Raw genomic sequence first — 18,985 nt, 5'->3', positions numbered from 1 at the left:
TAAAAAAAAATAGCTTTGAAAAACGTGTTCCGACAGCTGCTGCTGTAAATGTTTCAATTTCTGCATCTTAATGATCAGCTTATTGTTAGGAATGACCAAGAAATATTATAAACACGTTGGTTTGGGAAATGTAAGGAACAAGGAGTTTTAATTCAACATATTGGCGCACAGTATAGGTGTATTTCAATACAATGGAATTGTTCGGCCGTCAACCATCAAGAACAAAAGAAATAGCTGATGCACATTGTTAACTCCCCAATCGCAAGCGATAGCTTCATCGGCCTACTTTTGCAATTCAGCTATATCTTTTTACATCGTGTAGTTGCAGAGAAGATATGAAATTAAGAAAACCGCTTTACGCGCTTCTCCTCACCATATACATTAGGATCGTGGAATGTAAGCCAACACTAGCCAACAAGATCTACAACATAAGAAAGGTATTGCACATCTGTTTTGTCAATTGTTTTCCTTTTGTCAAAATGCGTAAAAGGTAGGATCTCAGAAAAGTGAACTGTAATGCTACATACGCTGAAACAAATAATGTTTTATTCTCTTTTTTTTTTCTTTCAAATTAATACCGATACATGAATGAGGCTCATGACCACTGTCCCTGTAATGTTGGAGCAATTTTAAATCAGAGGTGAAACCGCAGCTTATATATATTGGTATGATATTACCGGCCACGTATAATCTTCGATGCATAATATGTCGTTCTCAATATGCTTGTGGTGCACTACTGCAGCACAGCAGTATGAAAAGCATTTCGGCTAGTTCTTTAAGGTTCACTATTTTCAGAAATGCTGTAAGAAGACGAAGTAAGAAAGGACACAGGGGAAAGCGTTTTGGTGTTTGTCTTTTTTAACGTGTCTTTGTAACAGTGTTTTTTTTTACTCTTGCAATATAGCACAATCTTCGCTTAGTTGTCAATATTTATTATGATATTCTTTGCAAAACCAAACGCTTACACGGACGAGTTCAATAGTCGAAATGTTGGCTCCCGGATGCAGCCCCCTCATACGTTTTTTTTTCTTTTTTATTGGTGAAACAGTCTTATGAACGATGTGTTCACCAAAGCTTGAACCGCGAACTACCAGAAGCCACGATATGCTAATCACAGCATGCAGTACTCCTTGAACAATTACGTGAAAGTTTTGCTTACATTTGAAAATCTCATTAGTTCGCCTGCTAATATAGCGTTCTTCAGCGTTCTTTCAGCATGCATCAGCATTCAGTGAGGGCGGAAGTGATGATATTATTGTGGTATAAGTTCTCAGTCATAATGGGACATGGCGTGCATATATTTCCTCTGCGGCCGTTTGCTACTCTTGCGATGGGGCATGGTGACCATGCACAACCATTTACAGGTCCCGTCATGGCGATAGCAGAGAAAACATCTCATCGGCTGCAGATACTCCTTCGCATATGCCATCCGCATCAGAGCTCAAGATCACGCCTACGCGTATATTCCACCGTGCCAACACATTTCGTGAGCGAAGTGTATGGCGCAGGTCGGATAATCAGCCACTTGGTCACTAGTGAGTCGAAGTGGGCCACGTTTATGAAATATGCCAGTACCGTCATCTATTGGTGTCCGCTGATTCCATCTTAATGTGGTGCACACGCTACGGTGAGTGCTTCCTCAAAATATTAAACGCCTTCGTCGAGATGGCGAAGTCATTCCTTCGACTGCTCAACGCTATGAGCCGTGAGCACTACCTCCGCCAGTCAGCGTCACTGGGCTCGCAAGCGCCAAGCAATGCTTCTCTCAGGAACCGCTCACGGAGTGACCACAGGAAGTGGTAGGGTAAGAAAAAACTAAAAGCACTGTAATTTGTAACTCCCGCGCTGGAAGCACGCCTCAGATCCTTACGTATGGTGAAGGTGGAAGTGAACATGAGAGTAAAATGGAGTGAACATAGAAAAAATTGAATGCAGCCGTTCACAAAATCATCATTTTGTCACTGTTGGCGAAGCACGAAACCAACACGTTTGTCTGGTTGGTGGCTAAGGCCGCCGTAATGCCAAACTTCAGGAAGGCCCGCAGGAGTGGTATGCTACATGACGCAGGAAATAGAAAGTCATCTAAAAGACCCCCGTACTGCCACGATACTATCGTCAGTGCTCCACTTTTCATACTCTGACTACGCAGTGAGCGCCTAAACACTTCGTCTACATCCCTACGTCATGCATAGTAATTTAAATAAACAAGCACTTACATCCCTTCAATCGCAACATGCCGCTTAGTGACGCCTACGTTGCGTAGTGGGAACATGACAACAGCTATCGAATTTGCCTGCGTGAGCGCATGCACGCTAAACGATCTTTTCTCGTAAACAAGGCAAAAATTATCAAGTTGCTTATCAAGCGTGCCCAGCAACCCATGTCAAGCGTACCCAGCAACCCATGTTATCAGCGTGCCCAGCAACCCGTGTCGATTAGAATAGCAACCTGCGTGTGTCAACCAGTCTACACTGCACCTTTTGGGGATTGATATTTTTTTACCAACACTCGATAACGATATCATGATTCGGCTATTTTATTTACTGATTGTAAATTTTTGTGTCTTACGCTTATTTTAAGCGTTTCCCTACCAACCATTTGCGCACCTTTGCTTTTGATTGTTTAGTGAATTTGTCATTTTCTCATGTTCCGTGTGTCTTACTGAACAAGAAACACAAACGTTGGTTTGAAGTTAGCATTTGTCGCTTGTAACTTCCTTCCTGTGTGCCTGTCGTTTCGCGCTATTCAGCGTTCGAACATGCAACTTTGCATCCTGCCCGCTGCAGCACTCTTGTCAAAATTTTAGCAACGCAGATCCAATTCATCTTTAGCAGCAGCAGTCAAAACATTAAAAAGAATGCCCAGCTACGTTGGTGCGACTAATACCTTACAAACGGATGGCGGGTGGTTCGCTGCAGTTTCTTCAGTGAGCGCCACAGGGAGCTTTCACACACCTGTGTCACGTCAACCGGCGTTCCTTCCCTTACAGCGTGATTGAGCTGTACATCGAAAGGCAAATCATGACGAGTGATGAAGCGCTCGACATGAATGGTGCCAGATGAGGTGGTCGTGTTGCCCCTCTAAAACTCCAAGTTCATGTATTTTCTGAGTACATCTTAGGCGTATCAATGAATGCGTTGTTTTGGTGCGCCAAGTCATTCAGCTACCTGTTTAGAATAGGTATAGTTGTTCTGGGTGTATTTTTTTACTTGTTATCGCCTGCGTAATCTGTCATATTCTCAACAAATAATTCTCGAATAATGACAAAAGAGAATTACGCTTTCAATAAAAAAAGTATTTCATTTTATCCTGAGAGCAAAATGCCTCACTGTGAATAAGCGCTCCTCGTTTTTTTGTTCATTTTGAGCAGCTTTATTTACGTCATTGATTCATTTTTGAAAAAAAAACATGTTTATTAGTAGAGCAACAGTATTGTGAAGGAATTTCTGCACTTCGGTCATTCATATAAGTTGTTAGTTGGGTTTTCTTTTTGCGTACTTGTATAAAAACATTAGCACTCAAGCAGCTGTTCCACTGTCCCCTTTGAGCTAATTTTGTCATGCATGTCATGTTTTTACGAATGTTCGTTTCTCAAGTCTTGGTGTTGTTGTTTTTTTCATAATTGTTTGTGAATAAGCACTTCTCAAGCGTGAGTTAGCAGTGAGGTATGACTGCGATGATTTAGTGCGCTTTGGTTCCTTAATCTCAATATAGATTAGGCACTTACCCGAATGCCAGTGTAATTCAGTGAACTTCCCCCACCCTCCCCGTTTTAGCGATCCAATGTTTCCTGTAATCTTAACGAGAAAGCAAGCTCACCAATGAGCAATGTTACTAAGGTCATGTGCGTGTCTGTTGCCACTGTTTTGCCACCAGAAGGACATGCGTACGCATCTGTTAGGATTTTAGGGTTTTACTGATTGAATGGCGACGTAGCAAACTGCACGATAACCTGCATTTTTGCCTTCAGGTAAATATAACTCGGAATTATTTATACGTACTCATAAAGTAAAATATCCAAGAATTTTGATACACACTATAAAGCTAAAATGTACTTTCTTATTCATTTTTTTTAGTTTTTGCAGACACGCCATGCCATATGGACATACGCTACCACATCAGGCAGCCAATGTTTGTGTCAAGTGGACGTGACGTATTATATCGATGAAAGAGAAATTTTTTACTCGCACTACTTCCTCAGCCAAGGACAAACCAAGTAATGCAACGTCTCGTACATCTTGAGTATTGTTTATTAAAGTGTCCTTTTTTTACAGGAAACGCGTAAGCATGAAGGGAAGGTTTGTTAACAAGAATGTCGTATATGTGCGTTCACATGGTAAGAGACGTAATTGTTTCATTGCTAAACACTCATAGCTCTTTCATGTTATGAATAGTTATGTTACCCCATTAACAATATTTATACGATTATACATCGTACAATAAAGCTAAAACATTCCGGCTAGAAGGCACGCGTGTTCATTACAGTTTGGGGTATTCAGTGAACACGGAGTGAGGTTCGGGGTAAAAACCGCGATATCGTCATGTGGTCATGACGTTGACGAAGGCAGCAGACTACGTGTTGAAGATGAAGCTATTTATTTGGTCGAACTTGTACTGCTAAATGTAATGTCTGGTTACAGTAACACATTGGCACTGAAAGTGGTGAGCAGAGCATCGGCAGTCCATCAACTTCAAGCGGCGATGCATGTTAGCATTTATACACGTTCCATCAAATATTCTAGCGTCATTTCTAGCAGCCACGTAATTTCCAGAAGAATCTGTAGTGTTCTAGGTGTGCGTGAAGTTAATCGGAAGTTTATACAATTACCATAATGGTTATTGGTCAATCGGCGGGATTGCTCAACGCAGCGCTTACACGTGTCATGGGGCGATAGCAAAACTTGAGACAGGAGTGTGGCATTGCCGCCTTTTGAAGACATCGTCCCGACGCTTTAACAGAAAATAAAATTACAAAATAAAGTAATAAATTCAAGCAACACAATTTAATAATAAAGTAAAAATTACTGTTAACAAGTTCTCTAACGCGCGCAAAACGGCTTAAGGCGCATGATATGCACGTTCTTGGGCTGCGCATGGTGCCATTGAGAATTCGTAATTCCGTCCGGTCGTAAGCTTGTAGTCTAAATTGCCGAGGCGACGAAGTGCCTTGTACACACCCAAAGTATCACCGAAGAAGTTTTTCACTAACTAAATCCACGTCAGCGTATTGCCTTCCATAGCCAAATGCAGTCGCCAGATTGGTGTTCCACGAAGCTTTGTCCAAGATTGTAACGGCGGCTTCCGGTCATCTGCTGATTCTCGATGCGCGGGCAGGCGAGTTAACGAGCGTCTTCTTCACGCTGAAGGCAGACTGTGACGTTAAGGTTTTCTTCATCAGCGACGTTAAGCAGCGTGGCGCCGCCTCTTTGCCGGGTGCCCTCCGTAGACCAACTTGCCTAGCGCCATCTGCGTCGTCTCCTGCACCGCTGTTTGGTATGCGAAGGTATCTAGGGAAAGGTGACGTCCCTCGTCTTGTATTCGACGTCGACTTACATAGCCAGCGTGTCAGCGATGGTCGAGTTTAGCCGCTTGGTGAGGACGAGCGCTGGTGGGTGGTAGGCTGTCGTCCGGTGGTGGCTTGTCTGGCTGTACGCCGAGATCGCCTGAGCAAGTTCAGCACTAAATGACGTCCCTAGGCGCTTAGCACTAAAAGCAGACGCCCTAAGGTCTTTGGTTGCTTAAAAATGCAAGGGATCTTCAAACTAGAGATGTCATGACTGGAGGAAGAGCGAAGCTTCACTGCCTTAATACATAGTAAAAGTACGATTAACGCAGTTCAAAACTTCTGTGACCACGCTCACTGACATCATCTGTAGGTTAGCAAGGGCTTCGCGTTAAAACTTTGGCAATCTCTGGGCGTTTTCGGTCCACTGCGGCCTTTTAAAGTAAAGAAGAGACTGTATTTTATCAGGTTAGTGCTTGAGTTTATTTTTGCCACTACGAGGGGAAAGGGGTTATAGAATATTTGTAATAGAGGATGTGAGCACTTAGGCTTTTCGTTGTGGCATTGACGTCTCTCGCGTATGTTCCAGAATAAACGTAAATTTTGCTGAATTTTGATGAATCTGGGCATCAGGATTTGGGTGATGGTATCAAGACAGCCACTGCAGACTACCTCGATTTGTCAGAGCTCAGTGCGGATGACTACAGTGTGTCATAACCACTACATGAAATATCAAATATCCGCTAGTAACTATCGTCTACATAATGATCATCTCTTGATATTCACTTTCTCTTGATGTAGATCATAAGTTGTAAAGGAGAGTAAGAAAGTCTGATGAATCTGACTGCCTTGTCATGATGTGAATAACATAAAAAAGTCACATCTTTGCCGCAAAGGCGAAGCAATGAACGCAATAGCAGCTAATTGGAAGGTCACTCACAGAATGGCCGGCAGTTCAAAACGGGCCCCGCATTTCTTCCACACAAATGCCACACGAAACGTTCTCTCAAGTACAAATGAACGCATATAAGCGTCTCAGTTTGTACTTCGCTATATCTGGAAAGCGCGCTCTTTTCGCAAACGTAGATTGTGCAACCATTGCAGCAACCTTTGTGCGCTCGTTAACTACAATGGAATCGCTCCCGTTAAAGCCGAAGGCCATCTAAGACGTACCATCCCCCCTACCACGAGATAAGGGCGCGCGAGTAAGCGGGGACCTGCTGCTCTTTGCGGGGTAAAGAGCGCGTGGGAGATGAGAGCGCAGCCGCCGCGTCGGGACGATGTTGCTACGCACGCTCATTGCGCTATCTTGCTGATAATGCTAAAAACACAATAGTTCTCTCCCGAGATGCCCGTCAGCAGCGGTAAGAGGTAGATGTAGATAGCTTGCTGTTTGAACGTTGAAAAATGTGCTCCTCGGTGGCTGAGTAGTTAACGCGTCAAACTCACTATCCAGAGGACCCAAGTTGGATTCCGCTCACCGGAGTCTTTTATATATTTTTCTTTTTTAGCGTTTTCATATATATAGATACGTATACATATACGCTGAGTGACGCCGACGCCGGCTTCGACGCCGGCGCCGGTGGCAAAATCCAGCCGAAAATGTTCATGTAATTGCTTTCGCACTAAAGTCATGTTGCGTACATAACCTTTTGCAACGGTCGACGGTACGCAGGTATGCACCACAGGCGATTTGCATTTATTATGTACCTCGGAAGGAGATGACAGATATTGCTATACCTTAAAAGAGAGAGCGCTAAGAGAAAATGCCATCGGCAGTGAAGAGGGGACCAATGCAAATACAAAAATAGCATTGATGTTAGCAGTATTTGTACCCAAGTGATCTGCGTGGTAATGTAGTATTGAAACCGCAGTGTCACACCAGGTCTTCAAACTGCCTTTGAAAAAGACATTATGTCATCGCAGTGTCGTTGCAACTTTAATTGGGGCTGCAGTGCTTGTTATCTGATTGTGTAACAAAGCAACTAACAATACACAAATGAAGCCATGGCACAGACGTTCAACGTCAATCGTGGTGTTACTGTCAACACCACATGATATGGTATAGGCAACTGCACAATTGTATACCTATCACTCGTCAAGCTATATTCAAAGTTGCTTGTGCCCGCTGGGACTCACCAGCGCACTTTATCGTGATACCATAAAGCACACTTCGTTTATTATTACGGGTGTCTACGCTCTAACTTTCATGCTGGCAATATAATAACTATTAGGTTCCCCCATATAATTATTATTAACCATAAGGCGGGGCAGTGCAGTGAACATTCCCGGTAAGCCACGATGTGCACACAAATACTGCACTTAACGTCAATCAAACTCGTTACACCTCGCCTGAAAGCTGAAAAGATCTGCATATGCTGCAGTATTCTGCGTCGGCTTAAAGTTATCAGAGTCTAATGCGAGAAGATATCAGGCTACCACTGATAGTGCTGGTACTGCGTACATTTGGGATGACGTCGTTTCGCAACTATGAAGAACCACTTCTGGCATTCCCTTGTTTTCTAGATACGTAATAAGCGTATTACTGTTGAAATCCGGGGTTCAACGAAAGTAGGTCCTGTCGGGAAGGACAATTGCAAAAGAAACGAAAATGCGAACAATACAAACGCTTTAAAGGGGTGGTGCCACCATTTTTGTGGCTTGCGCTTTCTTTGCTGCAAGCGTTTCTTAAAGCTCCAAGAAGCATGATGCACGCACTAAGATTGATCTATTCTTGCTGGAAATATTAGTACGCTTTTTATGTGGACAATATTGGTTTCGGTTCCTGCACGCCGAATGGGGCTGTGCAGAACCAGTGTACCGTGGTCACGAGGCCACGCAAGGCTGTGACGCACGTCGCGCTGATTGACGTCTGCTCTCGCTGGCTTTCTCGCAAACAGGTGCCGCACAAACACCTCCAAAGCCAACGAGTAGCAGCTGTGGTGCAGGGCAGATTGAAGTAACTCACCTCACTACAATAGGCGTGCACACGGAAGGGGGATGAGGTGGCAGCCGCTATCCTAGTCACTTACAAAAATGAGTTTAAAACACAGCCCCACACATTGACGTAATATGGGAGGTGGCGCTGCGAGTTAGGAGGGGGGTGTGAAGTTAGATCGATAGATTGACATTATAGAGAGGTGGTGTGCTGCGATGAGCCTTTGCTTCCACTCAAGGGGAAACCTGCGCACGTCTACGCTTACTACAAATCTGTTGTGATGCCACTGCAACTTTCGTTGACCATTTTACAGAGCAATGACAGTTCCGAACACACTTGCGGTGGGCTTCGGTCCGAAGAGCATGAGCATTCAGGCAAACTTTGGAGGTGAAATAAAATATATTCTGGACGTTTGCTGTGCCCGACGGTTCGTGTGGAGTCTCCAAGCATACAGAGAAAAGCCGCAAGAGGCTTGTCTTAGTGTCGAAATTCAATGGCACCACCGCTTTAAAATATGCCTATGAAAATGTATTCACATGTTTACTGAGTACTACTTCCAGCCACCCCGTAACTTTTGCTCATTTGAAAAGTGCCGCATAGAGATTTTCCTTGTGCATGCTTCACAGATAATTGACTCCAGCGGTACGCGGAATCTGCCGAGTTTTGTTCATATGTATGTAAACAAAATTTGTGCTCGCAGAGCTGAGCTGACATATTCAGCATTATTATAAGCGTATTTTGTCCGAAAGACATAGATAATTTCTTACTGATTATTCTTTTCAGATTAGCATTGATGTTCCTGTGTACGTTCTTTTTGTTTCATCAATCTTTCATTTCGTCGTTTTTTTATGTTTCAGTAAGCTTGTTGTTCGAAATAACACGTTTCGAGACACTGATTCTGCTTCAATCATTTTATATATAGCAATTCGAAATGAATGAATTTCTGGGGCAGCAAACAAATGCTTTCTGGACAAGGCAGAAAGCAATTTTTCTTTAGTCACCAAAGTGTTAGTTTGGTATATACTGGTTTTTATATAATTTTTGTGCTCCAATTAGCTTTTCTAACACAAAGGTATTTTATGCCGGGGGCTACCACGGCTTCACTGAATGATTTTAGTCATAGACATGACGAAGTAACGTGTCTACTGGCGCGTGAAAAAAAATAAGAAAAAGTACCGTCACTATGAGGTGAATTTACAACCTTTCACTGGTGATCGCTTGGTGCCCTACAACTCAACCACAAACCGTTCGTTTTTGAAAGTACTAGTGGTGAGCTGCCTATATGCCTAATTGGCTGTCAGTGGTACACAGAGCTCAGTGACTTCAGCGTGTTTGCGTTATGACTTCCCGCTGTCACCTAGCCCTTCTACCAGCGGATCGACCAAGTATATTTTATTGCCAAACTATGGCCGAGCATGGTCCATCAATGCCAACTTCCTTAACTCCTGCTACTAGAGCTCTGATTCCTCTAGGATGATTCCTCTAAACTATCAACGTTACCATAACTGGCCACCAGAAAAATGATCTGATGTGTTGTCACCGGAATGAAGCCAATCACTCTGTTTTTATTGTATGAATATCACTGCACCAAGAGTCCATACGTATCTACACTGATGGGTCCGTACTGCCGAACGCCTCAACCGGAGCTGTCGTGACATCAGAATTGGTCACGACGAATACATTGAAGGCAGCCCACGCAACAACATCAACGACAGCCCTTCGTACAGCGTTTCCTTTCTTCATTGACCAACAGCCACACAAGTGGGCTATCTTCTGTGACTCAAAGGTGACTCTGTAGCGTCTTTGTCAGGCTTACGCCGCACACCACACGAAGACCTGGTACTAGAGACAGCAGAGGTTATACAGCACCCAAGTGAGAAAGAATATCAAACTGTTTTCAGTCATTACCCAGTCACTGTAGAAAAATCAGGTGAACTTGCCGATCAAGCTTCCCACTCAGATAACGCAGATGACCATGAAATACTACTACCGCTTTCTAGGACGGACGCTGCATGGAAGCTGCGCTTGCTTACCTGCCAATACACCACGACACAATGGAAAGAGCCGCACTCTGAGCATGTCTGGCTCCACTTCATTTGATGCTACGTTAAGTAAACGAGGCCTTTTTGCGTATTCTATGGTTGGGCGAAGCACTTACCAAAAACTATGTTTTCCGCATTGTTATGGCCGACACTGTAGCCTGTGACAATTGTGGTAACCTCATAACAAGTAGACACGTCTTTTGCGACTGCCTACAGTATATTTCACCGTTATTATGCGTTTGCAACATGCTCAAGAAGCCAGATGACCATCCTCTGTCAGGGGAAAAAATTTTACACCATGGTCAGGATGAAACGTCACAGAAGAAAGTCTTACAAGCGCAACTGCACCTTGTTGTGATCGACCGGCCTCTTTGAATTATTGTAGTCAAAACGCGCGTCCTATGTGTGCGGTAGTTTTTTTTTATCGTGCGTGTATGTGCATTTGTTTTCTCTTTTTAAAGACGATAGTCTTTCTTGGGCACCGTCGACGGAAAAATTCTGGTCTGTCTGTCTGTCTGTCTGTCTGTCTGTCTGTCTGTCTGTCTGTCTGTCTGTCTGTCTGTCTGTCTGTCTGTCTGTCTGTCTGTCTGTCTGCCTGTCTGTCTGTCTGTCTGTACATTTCTCTGTTTGTCCGCCCTAACAATACCTCAAACGGCATTAAACGGTCAACCCCATCCGCAGCGACCACCAATACTGCTCAAGGTTTAGCATTCAAAGTTTTGTGATTGTCAATTAAAAAAGCAAATATTGCGCACAACTGAGGTGCCATAACAAGACGTCAAGCTTTGAATATCTGCCTTTATACTAGAAGAGGCACGCACAAGCAACTCTAAGGACTAGCGTTTATCGCGCTGCGCTGCCGGTGCAACGCAATGCTCAATAAGGTGTTTCCAACGCTTTGCTACGACTTCACGGTGGTGGCCCCGGCCCGTCACTTACTATTCTACACCTTATTACTTCCGAGACTGGCGCGCATCTTTCTCCGCGGTCACGCACGCCTTCGTTTTCGAAGATAACTGCCAGATGGCGCCAGTATCGAACGTGCCTAGATGCGCTTGTTCACCTCCGCTACGGGCTCGAGGCACTCTAACGCAGCGCCTTCAGAATATCATTCACCAATTTTCTTGCGCAGAACATCAAATAAACGTTTCGTTCACTCTCTCCATACGCAAGACTATCGTGTTTTGACGACATTTACAGTGTAACATGAAGATTCAGGACAATTTTTTTCCCTCTTTCTACATACTCTTCTTGCTTCTACTTCCTCACCGCAGTGCCGCATAGCAAACTAGATTATAACTGGTTAGCCCGGTCTGCTCTTAATCTCCACTACACACACTCTCTCTCTCGTTACCACAACAGAGACGGCGCGCCTAGCTCATCGCTCCGCGTATTCCGTCATCCCACCCCCTCCTTCCTATATCCCACACTCCTGTACAAATACACGTAGTTGACTAGTTCTTCACAAATAGACTGTTAGCCTTACTGGTATTGAAATTTTAACACGAAATGTCAGAGTCCGTCTAGATTTGATGCCCGTGAACTCCATGACGCGCCGGGAGTCGGAAAACAACACGTGCACAGCGAAGAAACTCGACGTAGCATCACGTTGCCAAAACATATATTTTGTTTGTTTCTGCACCCTTTGCACCTGAAGAGCAGTATAACAAAGCATCAGGGTAACCATGATTGTCCAACAAAAAAGCCTACGAATGTATCGCACTGCGCGAAAAACTTACAACATGCACTTCCCCCGCAATCACGCATATATGCTGTCTGCGTGAATAAAAACATTGCCGCGTTTTTTTTTCTTGTACAAGCCCCACAGCGGGCTCTTCATGCCATTTCATTTGTTATTTTTCCACATAACTTGTGCGCTTCACATTTTATCTTCAGTGATTTAGAAAAGTATGAAACGACTAACGAAAACTACAGGAATTTAGTGCGTGCTACTTACCCTTTTCTTTTCTGCTACTTTTTAGGATCTCAAAACGTAGTAAAACACAAGATTGTGTACTTTGACAAACAAGTGAATTGTGCTGTGGTAAAAGTGGCATCGATGATTTCCCCTGGAGGTAGGTTCTCAAGAATTGTTTCATTCTGAAGAAGCGGCCACAATCACTTTCCAGGTGTTCTGCCGAACACGACTAAAAGATGTCTCCAGATATACCAGAGTGTTTCATTAGCTTACATTGTACTACTAGGCGTGATTTACACGTGGCACACTTTTCATTCGCAACCCCGGCCCAGAAATTCACCGTTGAATACCACCCACGGAAGGTTATTCAACCACAAGTCTTGTTTCGCATCGAACCTAACTAATGTTTTTTTAGACAATGCATATTTTATACAAAAGGTTTGGTATTTTCGCACATGTACTCTAGGCAAATTAGGTTTGTCAAAACTAAAATGAAGCTTGCGAAACTAAGTACCCAACGCTTGTTATTTTGTTTTTTACCTATTGTCTGGAGGTCAGTACTCAATTTAAGTCACTGCTTTGCCACAAAACCAAAGCAATCAACGCAATAGCGTGAAATTGGAAGGTAACGTGCAAAATGGAAAGCAGATCGAAACGTGCCCTGCGTTTCTCCCGCACAAATGACGCACTAATTTTATTCACAGGCACAGATGCACGCGAATGAGCGTCTCAGTTGTAACTTTGCTGTGTCTCAGAAGCGCGTGATTTTAGCAAACAGAGAGTGCAATGATTGCAGTGACCTTTGTGCGTCCTTTAACTATACCAGGATTGTTCCAGGTAAAACCCGAGGCCAGCTAGCAGTTACGATTCTCCTTTTCTTCCTACCACGCGATAAAGGCGCACGAGGCAACGTCACTCCCTCCTCTAAACGGGGCAAAGTACGCGTGGCAAATTAGAGCGTACACCGGCATGTGATGTTGCGATGCGCGTGATGTTGCGCCATCTTGCTGGTAATGCTGAAAACACGATAAGTCCCCCGAGTTACCCGTCAGCAGTGGTAAGTGGTAGATATAATAAGCTTGCCATTTGAACGGTGAAGGAGATGTGATCTGCGATTGTCAGATTAACTTGACCTGTAGTCAAAAAAAGAAAAGCTCCTCGGTGGCTCAGAGGTTAACACCTTACTCTCACGATTGAGTATACTTATGCGTATACTTAAGGGCTCGTTTTTTCATGTTTTGACACAGCAATAATAAGATATAACAAACATTTATACCAAGGAATGTATAGGGGAAGTTATTAGATACATTGTAATGTAAAATGTGAAGAAAAAAAAAAGAGGTGAAAAGATAATTTGCCGTGAGCATACATATACGGTGAGTGACGCCGACGCTGGTGGCAAAATCCAGCCGAGTGTGTTCATATAATTGCTATCTCAATAAAAAAGCCACCCGCGCTCGGCCCCCAGCTCGTCGCGACGCGCCAACGCGTATTCATCTCCTACGCTTACTTTGCCCTACGCATGGGGGTAAGGAGAGGGGGCGTATGTGCCTGTGTGCTAGCGCGTATCCTTCGGTGGGGACAATCATGCACCTTGGCATTCCTTCGAAATGATTGCGTTAGTCCCCAGAGTTACAAAGTTCAACTTCGCTCACTGGGCAGGTCCCATTTGCGCAAAGAGCCCGCTTTTCAAACACATTGTAGTAACAACTGGGACACTCGTTAGTTCGCGCTTATATCTGTACCTGTGATCACGTCTCGTGTGTCGTTTTTGTTAAAAGAGCGCGTTAAGCGTCGAGTTGTAAACGGTGTTAGTTTGCTCGCATCCTGTGTGTGTTTAAGTGCGTCACTTGTGCGTGAGCAGCGTGCTGCACGTATCGATCTGCTAGCCGTTTTCAGCGTTAAATTCCAAGTTAATGCAGTCACATTGATTGCTTCGACCATGTTGCAAAACTGTGACTTTTTCGTTTAGAAATCACAAAAATTGGACGTTATTCGATATATTCATAGCCAAATGTAATATCAGGCACACAGAAAGAGTGGCCTTTTCGTTACTTACACTCTAAGCCAAAAATGGCCAAAATGGGAGCAACGGCTGTTTTTACTCCTTCAGACCGACTGTTACTCTCCGAAAAGACCAAGCGGAACAAGATGGCCGACTTGTTCGAGAATGGGGGAGCAACTGTATTCATCTTAAGTTTGTAAGGGAGCAACGGAAGGAGGAACCGCTGTAAATGCTCTCGTCACGCAACGGTTACTCCCCGGCAGAACACCGCACACAAATATGCATGCCGCCCACATTGATATTCATGGGCCAGATTATTGTTTGTTCTGTGTGCCAAACTTCACCAAACCAAAACAGTGATTTATTTTAGCATCCGTAGATAATAAGATAGCAGCGCTGGCTGAACACAGAAGGCCTGAGAATACAGTACGGCAAATACCTAACACACGCAGCAGCAGAATGGAGAGTTGGCACGTCAAAGCGGACCGAACGCCGAAACACGTGCAAAACAACGATAAAAAAAGCCTAGACACGCCGTTCGTCCGCGAAGTAAGGGCGTCAAAGTCGATCAAGCACCGAAACACGTGCATTAGGAGCCCCCCCCCCCCCCCCGCCCAAATATATCGGAGAAGAAAAAAAAAAAGCGGACCCAGACGCGCTTCTCATCAGCCATACACTTAGTAGCACGCTTCACCGTGTAGGTTGAGGGCAGAATGACAAATCTGCGCCATCTGCGCCCGCACGACAAGTGTGGCGCCAGAGTAGCAAACGATGTAAGTTACAAAGTAATTTTTATTCAGTGTTTATGTTGACTAGCACTAAATAAAAGGTACACTCAACTTTTTATATTTATTTATGAGTTTTAGTGTACCTCAGTTTGTTTTTATAATTGTATTAGGAGAACACGCTGAAATTATTGCGCTGACGCCTGTGCTGCCACTGCTCGACGTTTTTTTTTTTTTTTTTCGGCGCAACTAGGTTCGCGTTCGCACTACTTACTCATTTTCATATGGTCTGTGGTTGGCGAGCACATGGACGTGCGAGCTGTGAGCTATGTTTTGATCGTGTGTGTGTGTCGCAGATTTGCGTTTCTACTTATTCGTGATGAAGGTTAGTGTATATTTATCTTTATGGAGCGCGAAGTAGTTGTGGATTTTGCTGCTGGGTGGAACAAACACATCGTAAACACTTCAGCTATCTGCAAGCCTGTTCGCTCGTCGGACAAAGGACTGTGCATGCATCAGCGTGCAGGTGAGTGGCATTTCCAGCAACATTTAATGCTCTTACAATACATTGTTGAGTGGTTGCGCTATTGAAAGAGAAATGATTTGCTCTTATTCACCGTATCCATTGCAAGCCGTATCGGACTAAATTACCTCTATTACCGCCTGCATACCCTCTTGCTTCCCCTGTCACCACTGCAGTGCCAGTGTACTTTTGCAGTTAAAAGTTCATTTCCGCAACACTACCTCGCTTGAAAAAACATTGGGGCGGGGTTGTAGCTGCATTCATACTGGCACTTTTCTACCATTGGCTTTATGTAATGTTAACGGCTGAGTGTTGGGGCCTTGGGCCGCATTTTTTAGAGATGTAAAGTGTATGTAAATCAGTAAGTAAACAAATCATTGTCGCCTCACTTCACTGGCATAGCCAGGCGGTTGCGCACAGAATTTTTTTAGGCCGGGCGTAGGGAGCCCAAGTTGACGACCATATTCGCTTGCCGGGCCTATTCAGATAAGCGGACCTACCCCCCCCCCCCCCCTCCCCGCACGCCTTAAAAAAAAAAATCTGCCCACATCACTGCGTCACTTGCTTCACCTCTGCGCTGAACGTACTATTTTATAAGCGCACCATCAAGCGAGCAGTTTACATGTTCTGTTTACATATTGACAGAACAATTGGAGGAGGAATGACCCATATCTTTCAGATTTCTTTAGTGATGCAAAACCTTAGCAAAACTGAATATTGTAAAAGACAATCATAAATGCTGTATGTTCTCGTTAGCGCTGTCATTATTCTGCATCATGAAATCTTTATGCGCTGTGAAAACTTAGCATGCCGTTGAAGTCACATATCGACGTTAATACCAATCGACGAAAATTTCGACAACCTCAATAACGCCGTTTGGGATTTGCCGCATGCACATAATTAGGCTGATTCCCACTTGGCTGTTCTTAACCTGACTTCACTGCTACCAAATGAAACAATATTTGATGCATGTCTTTTACTTTTTTTTCAGGGATATGACACAAATTTGGTTATACTGCAGATAAAGATGCTCCCAACGATGCTAATGTACAGAAAGCAAGAGAATTTTGGTAAGTGCAGACTTTTTGTACTACGTATATGAAAGCATCACTTTTTAGGGGCAAACTGTGCATGTGTTGGCCAGAGAATAGTTCATTATGCCACATGGTTACACTGGCACTGACAATTCGACATGGCTCCGCTGGCCCGTGTGTGTGCTCACACTGTTACCGTTAAGATAAAATGTTTATGTTTTCATTGCAGGGATTGCTGTTTGTACTAAAAAGCCAACTGCCAAGATTTGTTTACGCTGGTACTCCTAAAAGTATGCTTTCCCTATTTACATGGATTTTGGCTTGCACAAAGCATAACACTTGGGCCTAGATTCACAAAGCTGTCCATGCGCAGGCCTTCATAACAGCGTTTCTTGACTTGCCTTTACCCTGTTTTCTGCAGATGTTTCGTGGGTTTAAAAGTGCCACAGCATGTTGACCTCCACCACTCTGAAATATTCGCGTTCAAAGTTTCACAAGAGTGGGCTTAACTTTCTTGTGCACCTCTTTGCTAGTCCAAGATACTGAAGTGTTATGCTCTTACTAGAGGTGGCAGTGTTTCTAATGTTTGTATTTCCATCACATTGACCAAGTATGCGATCTTGGCTTGACTGGTAGCACATCCTCAACAAATGTCTTTGTGGCACATGTAGAAGGCAGTACAAAATAAATAGGCAGACATTCACACCGGGAGCTAACTTCTAATAATGCTTTTTTTTTTGGAAACCATGGTGTGCTCATTCCAATTTGTCTAACAAGCAGTAACCTGTTTGGCTGTGAACCAACAAGACGTTGAGCTAATAAAAGCTTCACATCTTGTTGCTCTCAAATATATATGTATTGGCAAGCTATCTGTGACACTGTCAAACAAAGAATCAGAATATCTGTGCATGCCTTAATATATATTGATATATTGCTTCGTTTACATATCTCGTGGCTGTGACTCGTCAACCGAGTGAACAAATGCACCCTAGTTTTCTAAATTTAAAGCATTTTTTGAAGGTAGCACGGTCTACATTTATTTGTCTATAGTTTTGTCCAGCCGTTTGCGTCAGGTACAAAGAAATATACTGAAGATTATCATGTAGCCTCTGCAAATGGTTGCTTTCAAGCAGGCTTTGCATGCTTGGCTTGTGCCTACAGGTATTGCACAATTCAAGACGCAGCAGCGTATGATAGAACAGTAGAATCGAGAGCAACTATGTGCACGAGCTAAATAAGTATTTTAACATGAGCGGACAGTACGTGTTATTTGCCACACACATGACCTAATTTAGAATGCCCATTGGTGAATTGGCTCATAGAAATGTCACTCAGCTGTGTATAGGAAACAAGTTAACTGAACCTAAGGGTATCTTTAACTGCTACAAATATGCCTTGTTGAGGTGCTGCACATTTTCTTCCAGAATATTGCTGTCTGAGACATCATGTGAAGAGCGTCTACCACATCAGCATTTATATGGCTTGCCAAGTAACGTTTGGCCGAACCTTCCTTTTTTTCACATTTCGTTTTGCAGTAGACATCCTAGAATGTAAGCGCTGCTGCAGTGTGTGTGACTCATTGTTATGAATTGATTCTGGCATGTTTAACCTCACACTTCTATTTTTTTTCTTGCAGGAATGACATGCTTCAAATATGCCTGCGGTGACGTTCTGCTGCGCTAGCGTGATGGAAACACCAGCTGCGAAACTTGAGTTCTTCAGAATTGGAGAAGTTGCCCTTCTCTCACCAATGATGACACAGACTGCCCTATGCTAGAAATTCAAGATTGTTTTTCCACGGATGACGCAGAAAACCTTTGATGTATTATGGTGTTTGTTTAGTGCTGGCTGTGGTGTGGCGAAGTCTACTTTTACGTGTGGTCACACGTCGCCTCATAAAAAGAACAATAAAGCATTTATTTTCCTTTCAATATTGTCCACTTTTTGTGTTAGAAGCACCCAAGCAGTGCTCTTCCAAGGAGCTCTCGCCATGTGTTAAGCGTGTGACAAGCATACTCGAGATAAATACTCATTTCCCCAAGGAGTAACTGGAAGCATGTGCAGTTGGTTTTCAGAGAGTAACTGCGAACACGTGGGAGGAACGGTAAAGAGTAACTGTTGCTCTTAGAAGAGCAACTGGTGGGAGTAATGGTTGGTCGGCAGGGAGCAACTGGTGGGAGTAACTGTTGGTCTGCAGGGAGGAACTGGAGGGAGTAACTGTTCATCCCCCGAAGGAGGAACTGAAAGGAGAGCAACGGTTCCTCCCTCTGCAGTTACTCCTTTTAGGAGAGTAATGG

At 43.9% G+C, this 18,985-nt stretch overlaps 1 protein-coding gene across 3 annotated transcripts; it reads left to right on the top strand.

Moving 5' to 3' along the window:
• The first annotated feature begins 281 nt into the window (after positions 1-281).
• On the top strand, positions 282-18,619 carry LOC119167973 (uncharacterized). Of its 3 annotated transcripts, none has more exons than XM_075885646.1 (6): positions 282-437; positions 4,086-4,216; positions 4,275-4,336; positions 12,466-15,657; positions 16,646-16,724; positions 16,918-18,619. In XM_075885646.1, the coding sequence occupies exons 1-4, from the start codon at positions 336-338 to the stop codon at positions 12,585-12,587; spliced, it is 417 nt and encodes a 138-aa protein (XP_075741761.1). In that variant the 5' UTR covers positions 282-335; the 3' UTR covers positions 12,588-15,657; positions 16,646-16,724; positions 16,918-18,619. The 3 variants fall into 3 exon arrangements, with proteins under 3 accessions (XP_075741761.1, XP_075741760.1, XP_075741759.1); XM_075885645.1 differs by having other exon boundaries at positions 4,077-4,216; positions 18,325-18,619; XM_075885644.1 differs by having other exon boundaries at positions 4,077-4,216.
• Positions 18,620-18,985: the final 366 nt, after the last annotated feature.

Source organism: Rhipicephalus microplus, unplaced genomic scaffold, assembly GCF_043290135.1.
Source record: "Rhipicephalus microplus isolate Deutch F79 unplaced genomic scaffold, USDA_Rmic scaffold_226, whole genome shotgun sequence".
Taxonomy (NCBI): domain Eukaryota; kingdom Metazoa; phylum Arthropoda; class Arachnida; order Ixodida; family Ixodidae; genus Rhipicephalus; species Rhipicephalus microplus.
The sequence above is the reverse complement of the archived record's forward strand: the minus strand, read 5'-3'. Positions and strand labels throughout refer to the sequence as shown.

Coding starts and splice junctions, on each gene's coding strand:
- LOC119167973 (XM_075885645.1), top strand. CDS start 336: ATGAAATTAAGAAAACCGCTTTACGCGCTTCTCCTCACCATATACATT. Junction 4,217..4,274: donor CTCAGCCAAGGACAAACCAA/GTAATGCAACGT, acceptor CTTTTTTTACAG/GAAACGCGTAAGCATGAAGG. Junction 4,337..12,465: donor CGTATATGTGCGTTCACATG/GTAAGAGACGTA, acceptor GCTACTTTTTAG/GATCTCAAAACGTAGTAAAA.